The sequence below is a fragment of the Onychostruthus taczanowskii genome, unplaced genomic scaffold, assembly GCF_017590055.1.
Source record: "Onychostruthus taczanowskii isolate IOZ18803 unplaced genomic scaffold, ASM1759005v1 scaffold12, whole genome shotgun sequence".
Classification (NCBI taxonomy): domain Eukaryota; kingdom Metazoa; phylum Chordata; class Aves; order Passeriformes; family Passeridae; genus Onychostruthus; species Onychostruthus taczanowskii.
The window spans coordinates 8,755,461-8,777,114 of record NW_024498351.1 but is presented as its reverse complement, the minus strand read 5'-3'; the positions used below and the strand labels follow the sequence as shown (position 1 = coordinate 8,777,114).

The following is a 21,654-nucleotide window of genomic DNA, read 5'->3' as shown; positions in this document are numbered from 1 at the left end:
GGTCATCTCAGACCTTTAAACCCTCTTGCACTGACTTCCACTGAGAAACAAAACACGAACTACAAAAGTGATGTTGGAAGATATATAAAAGTTCACTTTGGAAGAGTATATCCCAATCTCTGAATACATTAGTTTCTTATTCTTCTATGTTGGATATAATTTCTTTCCCTTAAGCATAGACATCTAGAGATAAGGGCATTGGTGATATAATAAATTTAATGTATACAACAAGAAAAGCCGACAGGATGGAGAAGTGAACAAGAACATGCTAACCATTGCTGATATTTTCTTATGAATTCATACACATTTTCATTGTTTGTTCTTTCATTGTTCTTGTCTCTAGGGTTAGGGTCAAACAATGCATTTAACCCAGTGGTTTCAATAAAGGGATCATCACTGACGAATCTGTTACCACTGTTCATGGTACCATACCTTTTTTTGAGCTGAAGGGTAAAGAATGTCATCGCAAATCAACCCTTTAAGTGGCAGGAAGTTCAAAAGACATAAAAACCAGCAAAATCCAGCTCCCACAGAACTTTCTCCTTTCACCTGCACTTCTGAAACATTCCCCTACACCTTTGAAGGGTGGCTGCAGAACGTTCCCTGCAGGGCCCTGTATTCCAAGTTTCTACTTCTAGTTTGACACAGATTAAACCTATTGATCTTCAGAGCATGTAAACTGTTACTTATTTATTATGCAAGCTGCTGTGGAGGTGGTCCTCTGGGAAAATTGTGTGTGTGGGAGAGCAGATTTTGATATTCTGCAAGCATATTAGATTTGTTTTCAGATTTTGTGTCAAGGCTTTTAGAGTCATGGATAGGCACCTTCTCTGTTTAAAAACCAAGCCCAGAATATACAAATAAAAAACCCTGAACAAGAAAATAAAAACCAAAAAAACACCCAACACCCAAACAACAACAAAACACTCAACCAAAATAACCCCAAAAAATACTTGCTCCCAACTTTCATGTGAACCAGACACACAATCTTACTACAATTCTAGATCAACCCATATCTGTTTGATAGATCATATAGAGCAAATCAGATGCACTCAGCAGGCAGTCTCAGTCTAGAATTCAACCTGCTGAAGAACTCAGTTTATGACTGGGAAGCAGCACCACCATGTCTCCACAGAGTTCATAGTGACAGGAAAGCATATCATGAACAGAAAGCACTGAGCTGATCCAACCTCTCAAGCAGCAGCAGCAAAGCACCAGCTGAGTTGAAGATACTAAGGGGCTACAAAGATACAAAGGGGCTACCTAAAAAGCTTACATGGCTCCTCACAAAGTAATGCAAAGAAGGCCTTTTTTTTTTTCCCCCCCCAAGAATTTTACAAATGGAGAATGGAAGTGAAGAGAGCAGGTAAATCCCTAAGGATTACTGCCATCATAGAAAAGAAAATTAAAGCCACCCTTATCTGAAGTCAGGCCCTAGAACCACTGAAGAGTCCCTTCTTTGATGCTTTATAATCACTTCCTCTAAACATTTAAGTAGATTCAAATAATATTTCTAAATAATTCCACTGTGTAAGACAAAAGAAATATTCCTATTAACACAGATTAAATAGCAGGGACTTTCTTCCCCCACCATCTCCTCATTGGATAATTGTTACTAACTTACTATATTCTGTAACTTTAAAAGACAGTAACTTTTTCTTTCCTGATAATTATTAGGGCTACCATTACAAGTACAAATGAAGGAAAAAAAAAAAAATAGGCCTCTGTTTGAACCTAGTTAATGCCATATCCCAGGCTGCACTGCAGTAATATTTAATGACTCAGAGAATGATGGAATCAACCTGCAAACACATGTCTAAACAGAAACTTCTAATTTCTAATCAAAAAGTAACCGTAAAGCATAAGAGTGCAAGTTTTTCACTGTCTTTCCAGTCCCTGTTTTATTCTGGATGGAAGAAGATACTTCTCCCTTTGGTTGTGGCTGATTAAGGAATGCAATTTGCTTATTTGAACTTGCAGATTACTGGATGAGAATAAAAATCCACCTAAGAAGTGTGGATTCCAGGCTTCATGGAGAGAACAATCACAATGACATTGGGGAATTTTTGTGTGGGGAATGGCTGAAATGCACCAATACCACAGCTGGGCCGTGCTGTAAGCAACCTATAAGCCTAGTATAAAACCTGCTGCTAACTCTTAAAGCCACAGCTGAATTCTATTTAAGCTCCCACCTATTTGGCTCACCAACTACACAAACCTCACTACAGATATATTAGTTGAACACTTCACACCCATTACTCAAGTGAGTGTTCCCACCTCCTGCAGCACTGGGGCTAAAGAACGCCTACATTTAAAAACATAAAACAAGTAAAAAATTTTAAAAGGGAAGAGAAGATTTCAGTCATTCCATCTGGAGAGCAGCTACAGACACTGCTGCACTGGCACTCTGAATGGGTAATAAACTTCTTCACAGAGAGGGCAGTCAGGGCAAGCAGAAATGTCTTAATCACAGAAGACATAATAAAAAGCTACACACTGAGCAAAGAGTATTTGCCATGTGATAGTCAACAACAGTTAGTCTTTAATACAAAACTAACACAAGAGGCTCTGCTACTAAGGTGATAAAAAGGAACTGTAGAAGCAGCTTTTTTTATTCTAATTTTATAGGCAGGAGTAAAAATGAAGAAAGAACTTATCAGTCACCCATAATGTTTGCCTCAACCACAAATGCAAACTTAAAGAACTGCTGAGGAAGAGATATTTAATTTTATAAGCAACTTTAAAGCATTCTTGCAGAAGTTACTCCACTTCTGGCCTTGAATATGTCAAAATACTTGCCTAAAAAATCCAGAACGATCGGCTGCTTCCCTGGAACACAACAGTATTTGAAATTTCATCCATCTTGTTGCATACAATTAAAATTATTAAAACACCAATCTGTTTGCATATGGGCTGGCCAAGAGTCACATTCCTACTTCCATCTGAGCTGGTGGTCAGAAGCAATGGATTACAGAGAAGTCTTAATTTCAGGCAGTTGACATTAACTACAAAGCTGGCACAAGATTTGAGGATGAACAGACAAAACCTCAGAAGTTAATTTTAACATGCATTTCGTAGCATTCTTACTTTGGCACTGAATTTCACATTATTTCAATGTGATTTATAACTATGACGGAATTAAACCCACAGCACAGGAATTTCAGCTGGAGGCTCCTATCCTAGACCTGAGCCTATCTTAGCCTTGCAAGCCCTCAGCATTCCTGCTCCAGAAGTAAAGCAGGAACTTGGCCAGCATGGAGCAAGCAGAAGTCAAATCAAGGCTGTACAGAAAAGTAGTGGCAATGATGCAGAGTACATATGTCATGGAGGATTACCCTAAAAATATTGAAACATGCACTCCAGCTACAGGCTGCCAAAGCCACAGAAAGCTTTCATATCTACTAACAGCCTAGAGCGCTCATGGGCTGAAGAATGTAGGAGCAGTAGTTGTTAAAGGACATAATTTACTCAAAAATTCACATTGTTATTTTCACCTTCCTTTGGACAAGTGAGATTACTAGAGGCTTAAAGTGTATAACAACTTAACTATCACTGGCTTACTTAACATCTAATTTGTTTTTTAATTAAGGAGACTTTTTAAAGCATTCATCATGCTAACAAAGGCTACGTTGACACTATGTCCTTAGACTGCAAAAAAAAAATCATTAAGAATCCCAAATGTTCCTATTGTATTATCTAAAAATCAAATCAGATCCTAAAAAGCAAAAGTCATGAAATTTTATTCTTTATACAGTTAGACTGGATTATAACACAGTAAGTATTGAAACATTTGGTACCTGTAAACATGGCATGGAAGTAGGGGCTGCAGGCGGCTAACACAACTCTATGCGCTGCAATTTCCATGTCTTCAGCTACTATCGTCACATCACACAGCAAGTTTTGACTATTTAGAAATATCAGAGAAGGCAATTTCACATAAGTGAACTACAACAGAAAAGTATATATGATATCACACACAATTTCTTTTCCCATGCCCTCAGAAGAGGCAGGCAATGTAGATGAACCATTGTTTTTAATGTGTTACACAACCACACGGCTGTTACTCAATCAGATTACGGATGGAGCTTGGGTACACAAAACTATTTAAAAATCAAACAACTGAATTGTGATTCATTGCACAGAAGTTTTCTTCACTGAATAACCATAATTTGTATCAGCCCAATTTATAAACATTCTCTCTGGAAGTCTGGGCCCCTTTGAACAACTATGATAGAAAAAACAGAATTTAATATATACAAGCACTAAAAAAAAAAAAAAACATAAGAAACAAGGCTTTACAGACAACAAAGAATCCAAACTTCAACTGAGATGCATGTGTCACATTACACTGGAAACTTATGCCTACTTAATTGTACAAATCTACTACTCAGTCTTCTCTATATTCACTGTTTTCCAAGCATTTTTCATATTCATCCCATGCACACAATAGCAATTCTTTTTTCCAGTCTGAACAGTTTAGAATTTATTACGGTTTACTTCATATCTTGACTGACTTTGTACCTTCATTACATGCATTTGCATTCTTGTCCTTAGTGACTGTAACATATTTCCTTCCTGCCCAGTTGCAATAAAGTAACATCTCATTTATAACCATTCCTAACACAGGTATTTCTAACACAGTTTACATCTATTGGCTGTACCTCTTCCACTTAAACTCCTAACATGTATACTCCTTATAATCCAATTTTCTAGACTGGATAAGGAGAAGGGGAAAAAAAGAAGAAAACACACCACAACACGGAAAGGCTGCAACTTCACAGCATCTAACTAAGGGTTACAGTCACCTCTTATTCAGGCTAGCACTGTCCCTGTGGAGGTAGTATGGAATCCACAAAACTCAGACCCACAGCAACAGAGGGAAGAGGGAAAAGTATGACTTAACAGAACATATTCCTTAGGGATGGAGCTAGAGCTGCACACCAGTCTAGTGATTTCTATTCTCAGTACCTTCAAAAAGAGACATTTTTACCATTCCTGAATACTAATAAAGATTTTTAGATAGTTTGCAACTACCACACTAAGTTGTAGCAAAGCCAGGTGAGCAGTTGCATTTTTGCTTGGACAGAACTAGAGCTCTCAGCCAAACAGCTCAGATATCCACCTCAGTCCAAAAGAAAACTCTGTGATCTCTCAGTTCTGCAATTATCCAACTTTGATGAGCCCAGACTCAAGTAACGTGGCTTTGTGGAGGTCACACATCAAAAATTTTGGTGGTCACAACTAACCTTTGGGGCCATATTGCAATCCTGGCAATTATCTTTCTGACTTCACATTACCTTTGTGCTTTCAACTCTTAAGACCTATAGCAACTATGTAAATCTCATAAATTTACCTTGCAATATAGTTCTTATCAAATTGTACATAATATGTACAATGTAATGACTGTACCAGACGAAACACACAATTCAGAGGATCTTGAAACAATCATTAAATTTATTATTAAAAAAAATGGAAACAGAAAGCTACACATAAAAGGGTATTAGATGGGTATCTGATGGATAGCTTTATTGGACACCTGCACTTACCCTGACAACAGGAACAAGACGTTTTATACTTAATTGCACAGAAAGATAAAAACTAAGATAATACTAAAGATAACAATGAAGCCAGAAACAACAGAATTACATCAATGCACAACTAGGGTTACTAATTACATTGCATATACATAGACAAAGTAACACCTCTAGTCTGGAACTGCATCAGGTGAATGAGTATGTTCTGCATTACTACAGAGCTGACAAGCTAAAGAAACTACTGAAGAAACGACCTTAAAAACTTCATCTTGTACTCTGCTGCAAACATCTTGTGGCTTCCTCAGCACCTTCATTTCATGAGAGCACATCAATTTATTTTAGAAAAGGTTGTGTTCTGAAGTGTTAATGAACCAATTTGCTTATATAGAGTGACTGAATGAACAGAATTGTGGGGGATACACCATCATGGTACAGACAATGAGAAAAAGGGGGTTAAGCAAGTATGCATTTAAGAATAATTGAGCAGCTGTTTATCAGCTTGCAGACTATTCTTCATTGGCTCATACAGGGAAAGTTTTCGTTACCCCCATCTTCAAAACGTTTTGGTAAAGTCTTGTTTGTAAGAATGAGAATTTTGATAAATATAGGTAACATCAAATTCCTTTTTGATAAAAGCAAATTATAGTAAAGTGAAAAGATAGGCATCAGAGTGTAATTTTGTCACACGTCAAGAACTAATTAGTTTTCCTAATGAGCTTTCTACTCAGTGTTGAGGTGATGCTGAGCAATGAAATGACAAAAAATACAAAGGACAAAATTGCTAAAATTTGTCAAAATTTGAAGGCACATAAAAACTCATTAACAAGCTACTAGAGCCAGACAACCTGACAGTAGGCAAAAATTTAATATGCAACACAGACTTAAGCATTCAAAACCAAATGTATTTAGTTGCTTAAGCAAATTATTTTTTCACAAACTATTCACTTCCTGGAGAGTATAACTCTGGCAAATACCTGTTTGTGCTACATTAATGAAAAGCACTGAGATTCATTACATTTTTAAAGTTGTTTCTAAATCAAAAAAATAATTCATTGGATTAATATTAGATCTTTGTTTAGAGCAATAAAGTCTGAAACATTTTTAAGATTTTCTGTTTATTACTTCAAACAAATGAATGCAACTAGAAACATTTATAATTTTGTTTAATTACCACTTACCATCTTAAAAGCTGTACTCAGCTTTAATTGTAAATATTGTTGCTTTACCTTATTAAATGGCAACTAGTTAAGGTTATATGGCACAGCTCCTGTTCAAACTTTAAGTATTTATACATGCAAGGCAAAATTGCTCAAATTGCTTCTACAGCAATTTGAATTTAGGTAACCATGGAAACTAAAGTATATTCTGAAAATAATCCATGGGCTTTAAAAATGCACTCTGCTGGAAGACTGTGAATCTTTTACTTGAAACACAGCAAAATGCAGGTAAGGTTTCTGACTTCCAAAATTATTGTTAAGATTAATTCTGGGAAACTTCCTCCATGTAAAATCTTGCTCATCCTTAGGAAGTCATTGCTACTGGCTCTAGCCAGGCTCTGTTATGCTCCTTGAGACACTGCATCTGGTTACTGGGACACTTGAGAAAGCCAAGGGCATAAATTAGGTGAAGCAACAAGTGTCAGTCTATCCAGCACACAGTTTTAAAGATTTACCTATATGGAACAGCAAAGGCCAAAGGCAGAGGCATACTTTAAAAGGGTATCAGTTGCTGTGTTTCGTTCCCGTGAAGCCTCTCCAATTTTTAATTTTATATGGGAAATAACAAAGAAGTACAGGATTTTCACAGCCTCCAGTACTGTCTCTGCTAAAAAAGTATTTTTATTTATTTAATTTCTCCATTGTTGCTGTAAGTTATAGTACTAAATTACTATCAGTGATAGCTGTGAGTCCTGATTTCCAGAGCTCAGTTGTGATCTCTAATTACCAGCTGTCACAGTTTTCAACATCACTTCACCTACTCATACGTAAAATATAAATCAATATGGATGCTAAGAACATCACCAGCATCAGCCTCCCAGTTTCACTGAAACTGATGGTATTATCCCTCAAAGTCTTACAAAACTCTGTTGAGAAAAGTTACTTTCAACATTTGATCAATTTCTCCCAGAGGGCAAGCGAATGATAACAAAGAAAATGTGCAGTCAGTTGGTTTATACTGTGACCTATGTCTCTAGAATAGAAAATTTTAACATTTTTCTGGTTCACAGCATAACATGAAAATCAACAACAGGCACACAAAGAGCCTAAGGCTCAACCAGAGTCACTTTTTGTCTATCCAGCATCAACTACATACAAGAGAGGATTTGTAGCTGTGACTCCTTAAGTACAATCTGTAAGTATTTTTCAAGCCTCATAAAACTAGTTCCAAGTTATGAGGTGCAAAAAAAAATACTGCATACATTACAGCTCTCATCACATGGCTATCATTCAGTTATCACTTCATTGTATATTTAATCTCTCTCCTCAGCTATACTTCTGACATTGCATGTTCTTAATAAACAAGCTATTATTATTAACTTAAGAAATGCAAATGAAAGCAGAAATGCACTCTGGACTCCAGGCAGGTGTATACAGTGTATACATACCTTCTTAATTCATTCATAACTTTAAAAGCTTTCTTCATGTGCCATGGATTTACTGTAATAGGACAGTGAATTTCGGTGTTATCATCTTTCAGATCCAACGGCTTCTGATGACAAAGTTTGGTACATCTGGAAAGAAAGAGGCAAAAAATAAAGTTAATACTTCTGTTGAATCTCCAGTGCTGTCACTTCTTTCTTCGTCCACCTTCATCTTGGGGAGAAGATTTGTACTTCAAACTTCTTCTTTACTCCAAGCAATTTTAGTTTCCCTATTACCAAAGGTGCAGAGGAATAGGTACAATTCCTGTGGAAGTAGTAAGTTGGTGAGTAATACTAGTGACATTGTCAGAGGCTAACAATAATCTGCACTAAAAAAACACGATGATGTTTTCTGGTTTTGTGAATATTATTTTATTTAGTGGAGAAATAGTCTAGGATATTTCCAATAGGCTCTGAAGTGAGGGCAGAATTAGAGTTTTGGGAACTTTTCACCTAGTGCCCGTACAGATCAGTGGCAGAATGCAGCAACCATCACCCCAGTCTCTTAATGCCTTCACTGCCTGTCAGGTAAAAGCTCCTCTCTGCCCTTCTACGAGGACCTCAGTTACTGTTTCATACAGCTCCTAGCTCTCCTCTGACAGGAAGACCACACAATGACTACTGCAATTATCCAGGCTTTCCCTAGCCACAGCACAAGAAGTGGGTGACAGAAAAATTGTGTACTTTTGTAGATTCACTCAGTGTTTTGAAAACCATAATGTACATAAGTGACCAGCCTTTTAATTTTTGTTACTCTCACAACCCCACTCCAAAAAGCAAGAGAAGAACTAGGCAGTGTGAAAAATCATTACCTCTAGCTACAATTAATTCTTTCTGTAAGACATACCCAAGTTATACAGACACTAAATTCTGTAGAAGAATTATTATATACACTCCTCAGTCACTTGGACTGTCCAAACAGCAAGCGGACTTTTCATGCCAAACCAAATCAATGAGTTTCCTGTTTACAGTCACAACGTTGCTCTTACAAAGCAAACTGTGTTGCTGTAGCACTTAGAAAACGCTTAGCGTCAGTGATGCTTTATTCTACAGTATTGTAACTGTATTCCTGAACCTCTAAGCTGGAAATAAGCAAAGGCACTGAGAAGTCATTTGGTGGGGCCACAAACCCTGGTACATCAACCATCTGATTGCAAATGAAAATTCAACCTTACCAGCATTAGGTAAGCACAGTCAAACTGAACATATTCAGTGACTCACGTAATTGCAACCTCCCTTCTACTATACCAGAAAATTTTTAATTGGCCATGTCTGAACTTAAAAGAAAAAGCCAACAATAATTTAAGATTTTAACCTAGAACTCTAAGTTCTGTGCACTACAATAGTGCAAAGCCAAGCAATCAGCTCTATTTTTTGTTATCCCTACACTAGCTAGAAAATTTTGGAGCAAAGCAATACAAAATTGAATCAAGCAACAAAGGAATGTAAAAAGTTTCCATAAAACTAACCAAGTAACATCCATCCACAGAACTCTAACTGCAACCAACTTACTAGAGCGTACCATGAAACTGACATGAATTAGAAGTTTCATGTCCATTTTTGAAAATTCTACAATTAATTAATGAAAAAGGACAAATAACAGACAGGAATTCTGCATCAATTAAAAAAACCCAAAAAAAGTTACATGCTATTCACCACATAAATATGTTACTTCATAGAGGGAAAAAAAAGGACATTCTATCTAGCAAACTCCTTTAGACTGAAGGTTACTTTTCTATATTATGTGACATACGTTGTGATTAGAATTCCAAAAAATTATAGACAGAAATCAATGACTGCAGAAAACATTCAAAACACCAAAGACCTATAACCAAGAGACCCAGCTTTTAATTATACCACTGACCTATCAAATCCAAGATAGAACACTTTCACTGCAACTTTCTACAACCCAAAGCTATCTACATCAGATACTGAAGTCTATTTATCTGCATACATTTACAGGCTGTGTATGCATCAAATACAGCTATGCAAGGGAAAAAAAAAAAAAGTAATCCAGGAAAACAAAGTCATCCAGTGATCCAAGGAAAAAACAAAGTTGTCTGTAAAGAGCTGCCAAGCAACCTGGATTAGATGGATGAGCTCACATGAAGCGTAATTTAATTTGCTGAAGTTTCATTTGTTTGTCACAAAGGGTGACTTTGTTTTAAGGTAATGAACCCTACAAAACCATCAGTCATATGCCTTCGGTTTTGGGAATTGCCAGTCTGCCTGAAGTACTGGGGTCTCTCTTACCATTTCACCAGCTGGGCCAGAGCTGTCTGCAACTGGTTTCCTTCAGTTTGTACTCAAGAACCTCATGCAGAGCACACCTTTAATCTACCTACCGAAGGCACAGGATGAAGTAGCACTGAAGCGGAGCCTGTGAAAGGACTGAGGAGGCCAGCTGAGGTGCAGCTGGAGATGGTTGCCTGGGCACTGCCACTAAAAAAGATGCTTAACTAAATAACCAGAAAACCGGGAGTGATATAAGCACGACTGCTGAGTCAAACAAGGAGTAATTTGGGACCACATATGGAGGAAGCAGAAGGAGTGAGGGGGAGGAGGGAGAAAAAGCCCGCCTGTCCCCACAAGCTGGAAGGCACACGGGAAGGCGGCGGGCGGGGGTGCCGGCAGCGCTGCCCGCCCGCGAGAGCCCCGCGCCCGCTCCCCCCGCCGCACGCCCCAGCCCACGGACTGCACAGCGCTCCGCTCCGCACCGCCGTCCCGGCGGGCTCCGGGCGCCCGGCTGCCACCCCGCCCGCCTCGCCGCCGCCGCCACACTCACACGGGCGGCAGCAGCATCTCCATCGCGGCTCCGCTCGGGCTTCCTCCGTGCAACGCGGGCTCGGCGAGCTGCCGCCAGCACCATGCCGGCTGCCCTGCCCCGCCGCTGGTGCGGGGAGCGGCTGCGCCCGCCCGGCCGAGCCCCGCCGCCGCCGGGAGCCGCCGGCGCTGCGGCTTCCGGGTGCCCGCCCGCGGGAGGGCGCGGCGGAGACGGGCCGCTCTGCGCAGGCGCGGCGGTGGGACCCGGCCCGGCCTGTGCGGTCCGTGCAGCGGTGGTGGCCGGAGCTCTGGTATCCGCGGGGGAGGGGGCTCCTCGCCGGAGTCTTCCGCTCTCGAGGTGGGACAGCTTCAGCCCAGGGGCTTTAGGAAGAGGAGGCTGAGACGCCGCTGCCCTTGCTGAAGGAAGCGTGGCCTCCGAGTGGGATGAGCCAGGGTCTAGCGCCCAAATGCGCGTCTCCCGCTTCCCAGGAAAGCGGTGGCTCAGGGCGGGCCGGAGAGCGGCACCCGGGGCTGCCCTACGCAGCGACACGTCCCGCGGAGCGCCCGGGTCAGCGTGCCCTCAGCGACAGCGAGAGTGGCTTGGGGCGCTCGCGTGGAGACACACAGGTGCTGTGTCCCACGGGGGGGGGGGGGGGGGGGGGGGGTAGAAAAAATGAAAGCAGTCCCCGGTCTCCTCAGTGAGAAAATCCACCAGCAGGTGCACGCCGTGAGGGACATGGGCAACTTCTTGGCAGTCCAGCCAAGGAGCTGGCCCGACAGCAGCTGCTGCAGGTGCCTTCTGCTCGAGCAGGGCCCGAAGGGAAGAGCAGAAGTGCGTCGGGACGGAGGAGTTGAAGAGGGTCTAGTTCCCTGTGACGTGCTGGATGTTGTCGTCTTTTATTTGATCAACTCCAGTAGGGACACTGCTGCTCAAAACAGCTGGCCTCCTGTGTTTTGCAAACATTGCTGACATTGATCATTAAGTACTTGAGTTTCGTTTCAGGGTTTGCTGAAGTAGCCTCTGTGTTGCAAAATGGCAAAAAGAAAAACGAACAGACATCTATTTCCAATGTGTCTTTGTAAACAACACTAATTCAAGCAGCGATCAAGAATACTACATTTAGCAACTTCTGACTTGGGGCACTAGAGAAGAATTTACTGTATTTAAACCTCTGTAAATTACTTCGAAATCTTTGAAGATTGTATAGTGGAAAATGGATTTAGCAGGCTGAACACAATTCAGGTATTTAAATCTGATTGTGTCTGTAAAATTAAAATGTTTCTTCACTGGACTAAAAGATTTTAAATTGGAATAGTATCTCCAAACGAATAAATCTACTAATAACTGACGAACACTATTTTTCTAAGAGTGAGAAGAGTTTGAGGGAGCATATTTCAAATAAGACACAAAACAAACTGGCAGGAATGTTTTGGGTGAAGACTTACTGTAGATGGATACTGAAAGCCTTCACCAGTGTTTCTAATAAAATCACTAGCTATTAAAACGAAATGTATTTTAATCTGTTATTTTCATTTTTGCTAATCTCCAATAACACTCCTCACTACGAAAATGCCATTTTCTTTTAGTTTTCTCAGTTTACCAATCCTCTTTCACTACAGTGATGATTTGGGAACACTTCAAAATTTTTTCAATGGGTTACCACTGGAGGTTTTTCTAAATTAAACAATCACAACTGGCAGTGTCTGTTTTTATGAAGTCTGTGCTTTGTAACTACTGAATTTTTCTCTTCTCAAGAGACAACTAGATTTGCCTCTGGGTTGTATTGGAGAAGACAAGGTAGTTGCTAAAGATTTAAATGCACAACAAAACCTGCTTGCAGGGAAGTCTGCTCCAAAGGAGCCAGCCAGAAATAATGCTCTCTGAAATGGAGGTTTAAAATTCAGCTGGCTCCACCTAGCATAGCATGTCCGAGGTCTGAGTTCATAAGCAGGTGAGGCCTGGGTAGATCCGAGAGTGGATGATGACTGTCACATCACACTTCCAGGTTTCTGCAATTCAGAGTAAACTCCTGGACACATCACTTTGTAAGACAAGGATCCCAGCTTCTACTGATCTGTAAGACCTAAGTGAATTCTACTGTGTTGTGTTTAAGGGTCCACTTGAGACCACTGTAAACTTGTGAGCTGGTCTGGAAGCTGAGGGGCTTTGTACACTCTTCACGTATAGATCCTACAAGTAGGTAGGTAGCTGCAGATTCTGCAGATTCTGCCCTGTGCTACTGTGGTTTTAACCCCAGCCAGCAGCCCCGCCCCAGGCAGCCACTCACTCACTCCCCCAGCAGTAGGATCAGGGACAAAATCAGAAGGATAAAAGGTAGAGAATTTTGGTTGAGATTAAGTTTAACAGGGAAAGCAGAGGCTGCACATGCAAGCAAAGCAAATCAAGGAATTAATTCACTGCTTCCCAGGGCAGGCAGGTGTTCCACCATCCAGGAGAGCAGGGCTTGGCTCATCCTCCAGAAAAGCAGGCCCCCATCACATGTAAGGGTTACTTGGGAAAACAAACACCATCATTCCAAATATCCTCCCCTTCTTCCTTCTTCTCCTCACTTTATATGCTGAGCATGATGTCACATGGTGTGGGAATGTCCCTTTGGTCAGCTGGGGTCACCTGTCCTGGCTGTGTCTCCTCCCAGCCTCCCAAGAACACCCAGTCTCCTCCCCAGTGTGGCAGTACAAAAAGCAGAAACAGCCTTGGCTCTGTGTAAGCCCTGCTCAGCAATAATGAGAACATCTCTGTGTTATCAACTCTGTTCAGCACAAATCCAAAACACAGCCCCATGCCAGCCACTGGGAAGAAAATTAACTCTACCCCAGCCAAAACCAGTACAAACATTTATTCTTAACATTAAACATTTCCAACCTGTGACTTCTCTCATTTTCTTGCAGTGTTCTTTTGGCTTCAGAGCCGAATGTTCAACATCAGTTCAGTTAATTTCTGTGATGCAGAGCATCAGAAAGAAACAAATAGGGCAAGGTTCAATTTTTTTTTTCCTGAAAATTATATCTTTGTAGTTCAGTAATTTCAAGAGGAATCAAAGCAAAAACTACTTTGTCCAAAATACATTATGTGGTTATGACAAAACAACTTGTATCTCTCACCATGAGAAGACACGTCCTTTAAAAACAGTGCCTAGATTTTTATGGGATTCTGCTTGATCCAATACCTCTTAGAAAAGAACTTTCAGAGAAAAAACTTATTTATATATGTCTGTGGGTGTATGTATGTAGTTTTGAAAGGAAATGGGCTATGTATCTTATCTATGATGAAATAGCTGTCATTTTTGTTTATGCTGCAGCAATTCAAATTACTGCATTTACTGAGAAAATTCCTTGTCATGTTTCAGGCTCTCCCTGTAATAATTCTCAGCACTTTTCCACTTGTTTTAGTGAGTTACAAAGGAATGTAGCCAATGCTTACCTAGGATCACATGGTTCTTCAGATCTATTGACACTAGAAATACTTTATTCATACAGAAACCCCAATACTGTCCATCAGTGAATTGCATCCAGTGAAAATGAAGTCATGCTAGCAGAGCTCTGCTTGCTAACAAGATAGTCCCACAAGTTACATGGTCCTACAAACAGAATAACTAATCCTGGTAAAAGTCAATGTGACTGCATACATACATGGTGGTTTATTAGCACATTTAAGGGATCATGCTGTATGCTGATGTGATCATGTTAGAAGAAATCTGGTTTAGGTTTAGCCACAGAGGACACTGATATAAGTCCTTAGTTATTTTTAATTGACAAATGTAGGTTAGGAAGACATCTCCAAAAAAGGACAAAATATAAGGTGGTAAGAACATTTGCTCTTGTTTAAGATTTTAGAAGTCATAACTTGGGAAGGATTTGGGTAGAATGCTTATGAGGACATGCTGCTGAGGCTGGGATTGTTTTTGTGAAGAGGGGAGAGGAAAGGGCTCTAGAATGGAATACTTAAGTACCTCTCAGTACTCCTATTGCCTCAAACAGAAAAACAATGTGCTTCTTCACTTTGTTAGCTTTTAGATTAACCATTATATTTGTATCCTACTGAATTGACTTGAGAGTAAATTATGTACAAAAATCTATGTAAAGGTAAGTATGCATGTATCCAAAATATGTGAGGGCACATATGCATTTTTTTTTTCCATCAATGACACAACCATCTAGCAGCAGACCTTTATGCAACACAGGCCCCTGTATCTAAACAAATCCATGAGGACCTTTGTGGAATTCACGGCAGGACTTGAATTCAACACAGACACTAGCTACTACTACATTCTTTGGTCTAAGAGACCAGCACTAATATCAGCATTAATCCAGCACTGCCTAATCTTAAAAGGCCTCACTCTAGTGGAAGAGACTCCTTTTTCTTGCTTGAGAAGCATGGAATATTTAAATGGTTCTTCAGAGAACCATTGAGCTAAGGACATCAATGCAGTTGAGAAGAATTACACTGGAAAGTAACGTGAAAAGGAAATGCAGGAAAGTGCATGCAGAAGACTGAGAAAGGGACCAGATTGCAGAGGAATATGTACTGGAGAGTAGGCAGAGGGAGAAAAAATAAAACATGTAAATTGGGATTGTGAAATAAGGAATAGCAAAGCAGCTGCTATCAAAGAGAAATTGTACTGTGACCAAAATCAGTTAAATACAATTAAGCATGGATTAAAATATTTAGTCTTTTCTAGCATTATTTTCCTGTGTGAACAATTACTGAAGCACTAAGAAAGACACATACTTAATGAAAATAGGTGAAGGGATAAGATTTATTCTGTAAAATTCATGGTCCTTATAATGATGATGATGATGATGAAAATTAGTAACTATGAACTGTTTTTTCAGTGCTCAAAACCAGATATAGTGTAATTCTTAAAAGAACTTGATAGGACACATAATCTAGTAAACAGACTTTAGGTACTCTAATCCTATTTCTGGAAAATAAGGCCACATAAAAAGCAAATGGTATGACACTTTTTTAATTCTACTTGATGGAGCAGCCAGGTCCCTGTGGTCAGTGCTGTGTTCCTTCTAGATTACAGCTTCCAAAAGGAAGTCCTAGCTGAAATAAGAATTACAAATGGAAGCAAATGTAGGTCATAGCCATGATTCATATTTGTACTGCAAGCTACAAAGATGCCAAGCAGATATCTTGTTGAGTAGATCTAAGGCCCAATGATGTAAAGGTTTGGATTTCACATATAGTGTATTCCTGAGGTGACTGCGAAAGAGATGGAGCGACTCCTGCTCTCACACCTGCAGACTTGTGTTGCTTCCTGTACACTGGGTAGGGCAGTCAGGTCTCTATACTGAGTGGGTTCCATTCACCAAACCAGAAGAAAGCCCATGAAAAATTACCAGATTTCACCTTGTAGCCATGTTACCACTTAGACATAACACAAAGGTACCAGCAGAAACCTGCAGCAAGGATGTCTTGGGAAAAGTTAGACCATCCCAATCAGCAATGTGCCAAGCTGATGAGGAGTTTCACCCTTAACACAGAATTATACGTTACTGAAATAAGTTATGCACCATTTTTCTGTACAGCCTCCACCAGAAAAAAAATATACTTATTTGCAAGATTTAGGTTTTAGCAAACAATGCATCGTAAGCAGTCATTGGAATTTTTTCCTGATTATTTTACTTTATAAGAGTGTAGAAAAGACTTTTTTTTATTGTTGTGTTCTCTCATACTTGTTTAGCTCGTCAAAACATTGTTTTCTTAAAAATGAAGCAAAAGTCATTTTCTTCATGGATAATAACTGTAAGGTACCTATTACATGCAGCCCGTTAAAGTCTGTGTACTTCTCCTCCATCACACTCCCACTCTAACAGCAATGTTGGGAGATAGTCCTAACTAGGTCAATCAACCAACACACCTCTTTCTCAGAAGAAAACGGCTCATTAATTAAAATCACATTTAAACAATTGATGTACTGCCATCTAGTGCTTCCTGAATGTACGACGAGACAGAGATGGACTCGTTTAGGTAGTCCTGGGTATCCAGGATTGGCCTACTGCATACCAGTAGTTAAAATCATCAATTTCCTCTAATCGTGCTCATTGTAAGCTTACCTAAGAACAGTAATTGGGAGCAGTTTACACTGTGAAAAGAGACATAGTATGCTAAAGTAATAAATCGGAATATTTACTGTTTCGTATGCCTATAAACAAGACAGGAGGAGCAGTATTTGCAGAGTCTGCATCACTTGAGGGGACATTCAGTGAAAATGAAAAATACTGTAGACTGGGAAAACGTAAGTGGGATATACCTCACACATTGTACGGATTCTTTTGTTGTACAAAGAGGCAATGAAAACAAAGACATTAAAATATTAAAATGTTCAGGGAGGTATGGCAATTACAATCACATAGGTCTAGTTACTGCACATAATTTTGAAGAGAGGTTGTTCATAGAAAGTGAAAAGCAAATCATGCTGCTGTTCCAGAAATTGAGTTTATCTTCATTTGGAATAACCTTTTCTGTGTGTGTACGAAAGACTAGAAGTATTTATACTTCTATTATTTATAAGCATATACTCATTGTTTAATAAAATAGCTCAGGATCAGTACTTGTAGCTATACAGAATGTCTATTAGAATTGAACTCCTAGTAAACTGGAAAAAAAAATGAAGGGGAAATTTAAGCCAAAGATAAAGATATTAAAAGATTCAGTCCAATAATTCTGGTATAAGCAGGTACTCACATAACGAGTAGTTTATTATGGTGTTTCTGGAGTGGAATTTTCACTGGTATCAAGGACAGTCCCTTGCCAATATTTCTATGCAAAAGAACATTGGCATCCAGACTAATATACTGAGGTAAAAAATTGGTAACTTCAGAACTTAAAATATCCAAAAGAATATTTGTTGCAATATTAATATTTAACCATACACCCTAAAAAGTTAGTTTACACAAACTAGTTTTTGACAAATTAGTTTTAAGATTTTCAGACAAACTATACAGAAAACTGAGAAAAAAACTGTGGGGAAAAAAATAAACTAATTTTTCCTTGAAATTTCATCTTCTGTCTTTATTTCAATTTTATCAGTAGTTTTCCCAAGGTAATTATCTCAAACATACCTCTTTTTTAAGAAAATCACCCTAGAAAGTATATAATCTAAACTGAAATATTTGTAGAAAAAGCTCTGTTTCCTTTTGTATAGTTCAAATAAATGCTTGTCATATTGTGATAGCTTTCTAACAGAATGTAAACAGAAATGTGATTTTGAAAAATCAGAAGAAAGTGGAAAAATTACTCTTCAGAGGGAGTACTTTTCACCCTGCAAATTAGGCATTTGCTTAAGTGCTAAACCATTTAAAACTCAAAATCATCTTTAGCACAAAGATAGACTGTGATAGTTAATTCTGAACTTTTATACATCTAGTGTATATTTCTAAGAGTAGATATGAAATTGAAAAGTTGTATCCTTTCTTTCACCCAAATTTATTTGATTTTTAATATATCTAAGAAAGCAGTCATTTTTTTTTAAGTAATCAAGAGTGCCCATTCTGTTTTTCACGATTTTTCTCTTTGCTATTATTTTGCTCTTTGTCTCATCTACCTAAAGCAGTCCAAATTTTCTCTCTACAGCCATATCATCTACCCTTTTTCATCAGTCCAAACTCTGGAATTCATTTTGGACATGAAAGACATTTTGCAAAATCACCTGTACTAATAGATTAGCTGAAGTAACCCATGGCCCCACTAAACCTCCAGCATTCAAATTTGTATATTAATCGGTGAAAGACTGAAAGAGTTTTTATCAATACCAGTGTAATGCTCTTCTCTTCTCAATATCTTGCATTTAAAGGCCACAGAATTTTTAATGGGCATTTTTCTTAGGAAGCAAAATCTGCATGGCAAGTGGCAGTTTTTGATTACATGATTACCGTGCATAAATAGCCCCGTGCTGCTCAACACAAAAAGTTGACACTTACATGATGTGAAAATCTGAAACTATACATGGAGTGAAAGGTTCCTTTGTATTAAACATATTCAGCAGTGAACTATTTTTTTAACCTCCACAGGAATTAAAAAATTTACAGGAGCTTGAAATAAAATGAGTACTTCTGAGGAGTCTGTAATATGAGGCTAGAACATAGACTGCACTTACTACAGTATGCATTTCAGGATTATTACAGCCAATTCATGCAAATAAAATTTTCTACTATTATTTTTAGCTTTTCACTTCCCATTTGTATTTTAAGTAATGCTGGGATCTGTTACAACCCCATATTCTCAGAGCAGAGACTGTATTCTTTACATAGAACTGAATACAGTTTAAGTACTAATTGTACTTGTAGTATGAAAAAAGAAACAGTAATGATAATTATGTCTTATAGCTGAATGTGAAAAAATTTGTGAGCTCAGTCGTGTTTCCATTCATGCCAAATTTTACATGAAACTGAGAGGAAGAAAAGTAGATATTATGTCTCTTTGTGAGGATACAATTGTGATAGCTAGTCCCCAAATATTGTAATTATTACTGATATGGCAAAGGTAATGCCTAAGTAGAGCATTTACTCCTGTGCATCTAATGTCTAAGTAGAGCTTTCCCTAAGGGCAGCATAGCACTGTTGGGCCATACCACATCTTTTTATCTTACCCTTACCAGATACTTTCATCATTACTGATGGAGTTGCAGTGGAAATAATTTAGGACAGGCCATATCTTTATCTGTTTTAGACTGCCCAGCATTAGATCATGCTTCAGGAGCCAGTCTGCAAAATTTGATGGAAGATGGAACAGGAATGGAACAGAAGAGAATATTTCTTTATTAGAACCTATCTACATCACTAAAACCTCTCACTATAAAAAATACTGTGAATTTAGTAATTAAAACCAAAACAAAGATTGAGTGATCTAGTAAGAACAAGAGCAGACTACTACTATAGAGATTACATACATGTTTTACGTAAACCAGTTGAAGCTGGCAATCACATATTTCTGACTTGTTAACTGGTGTTGTATGCAGTAAGTATTTATGCACTTCACATATTTAAACTTGTAATTTTTTTCCCTAACTGGGCTCTTCAACAGTCCATTGAGATCTCTTCATTTCCCATTCAGTAAAAACAAGGTTTACAATTATATATAAATTATAGCTATTCAAATGAGTGCTAAAAAATGTAAACTTACTGGGACTTTAGGATTTCAAAATTACAGTTAGAAGAATTTGTTCTTTTGATTTTATCTTAAACACTTGTCTAATGGCATGTCTCATACACACTGCATATATGTATGCAAATTGTGGCCTCACTTCACTGTCACTGAAAACTTTTGTCATCTGCTTGCTGATCAGTAGGATCTGTGTTCTTGTCAGGAATGGAAAAAAAAGAGGAAGCGCTAAAAAGAGGAGGAAAAAGGAACATTTAGGCTGAGAAACTGGAACAGACCATGCTCTTATCAGAGCAACTGGACTTTGTCTGAGTCAAACCAGCAAGTTTAAGGCTTCTTTTTAATTTAAGATAGTTGTCCAGTTCATTAAAAGTGTGTATCTGTATTAAACAAGAACAAATGAATGCAAGTGATAAATGTAAATGCTCTGAGTGGGAGGTTTCAGTTGAGAATTTTTTTTCTAGAAAAAGATAGCCAGGAAAAGTCACAGAAACTGGGATAAAAAACTTGGAACTTCTGCTCTGAAGAAGCTCATAACTCAAGAGCAGTTTTTACCCCTTGGCACTTCAACATGCTTTCAAGAGAGACAGAGCCACTGCAGCTGTTCCGGGTGACATCCTGGGTTTTCTTGACAGAACAATTACAACCTGGAGAGGATACAATCTTACTTGTCTTTCAGCCCCCCTTACAGCTTTGATCCTGTTCAGAGTCCTCACTTGCATTAGCTGAATGTAAGGGATGTTCTTATAGAACAGAAGGTTAAGAAACATTAGCAGATGAACAGAGCACATAACAGATAATAAATATAATGCTTTGGAAATTCATACTTTTCACATGCTTGAACAGTGTGTCATTCTGATCCTTCTCATTTCAGAGAGGTTATAGCTGAAAAATGTCAGAGAGGCTAACAAAAATTACCAGTAATAACTAAGCACAACTAAGTGGTTGAGGAGTATGCAGAATACACAAGGCTGTCAATGTCAGTAAGACAGAGATCCATAAGGGAGTAGTCTGGACACTGTCAGTGGCCACAGTTTGTCTCAGTGTGATCATAAAAGGTTACAAAATTAAATTACCAAGCATACGTGTTTCTTCCCGAAATATACAACAGGGCTAGAAATATCTTAGAAAATGTATAAAGTGCCTCATCAATGCTAAAACTTTTCGTGATCTGAAGGAGCAACCAGATCCACTGGAAACAGTAACTAGCTGCATAGACTCCATGCTTTCCGCAAGACCAATTGCAGGTGAGAAAACACTGCACTGCAAGCTGACACCAGCACTACGCTGCCTTGACCCCACACTTTGGCCAACCATCTGCTACTGGGGTACTCTCCCCTCCCAGCGCTGCCTCCCGAGCCACGGCCCCGCAGGGACACCAGCCCGGAGCCTGCTGTGAGTGATCTCCGTTTGGAATTCAGCCGCGGGCAGCCGAGAGAACTGCACCGAGCACGGCCACGGGGCAGCGCGGCACCCCAGGGCGGGCTGGGGGCACGGACCTGTGCCGGGGCGGCCGGACGGGAGCTCGGCCTGAGACGCCGGCCCCGGCCTCTCCGCCGGCAGGGCCGCGCCCCGGGGCGGCGGCG

At 39.3% G+C, this 21,654-nt stretch overlaps 1 protein-coding gene across 5 annotated transcripts in view; it reads right to left on the bottom strand.

Moving 5' to 3' along the window:
* The window catches only part of KLHL2 (kelch like family member 2), a 54,004-nt gene extending 42,873 nt beyond the window's left edge, over window positions 1-11,131 (bottom strand). For 4 of the 5 annotated variants that reach the window (XM_041427977.1, XM_041427979.1, XM_041427978.1 and 1 more), the window contains exons 1-3: window positions 10,961-11,131; window positions 8,140-8,265; window positions 3,798-3,904 (exon numbers count right to left, since the gene is read on the bottom strand). In XM_041427977.1, coding sequence (XP_041283911.1) covers window positions 3,798-3,904; window positions 8,140-8,265; window positions 10,961-10,983 — 256 coding nt within the window. In that variant the 5' untranslated portion in view covers window positions 10,984-11,131. Of the gene's footprint in view, window positions 1-3,797; window positions 3,905-8,139; window positions 8,266-10,960 lie in introns of those variants that run through there. The other variant, XM_041427981.1, reaches the window with a different exon arrangement.
* Window positions 11,132-21,654: the final 10,523 nt, after the last annotated feature.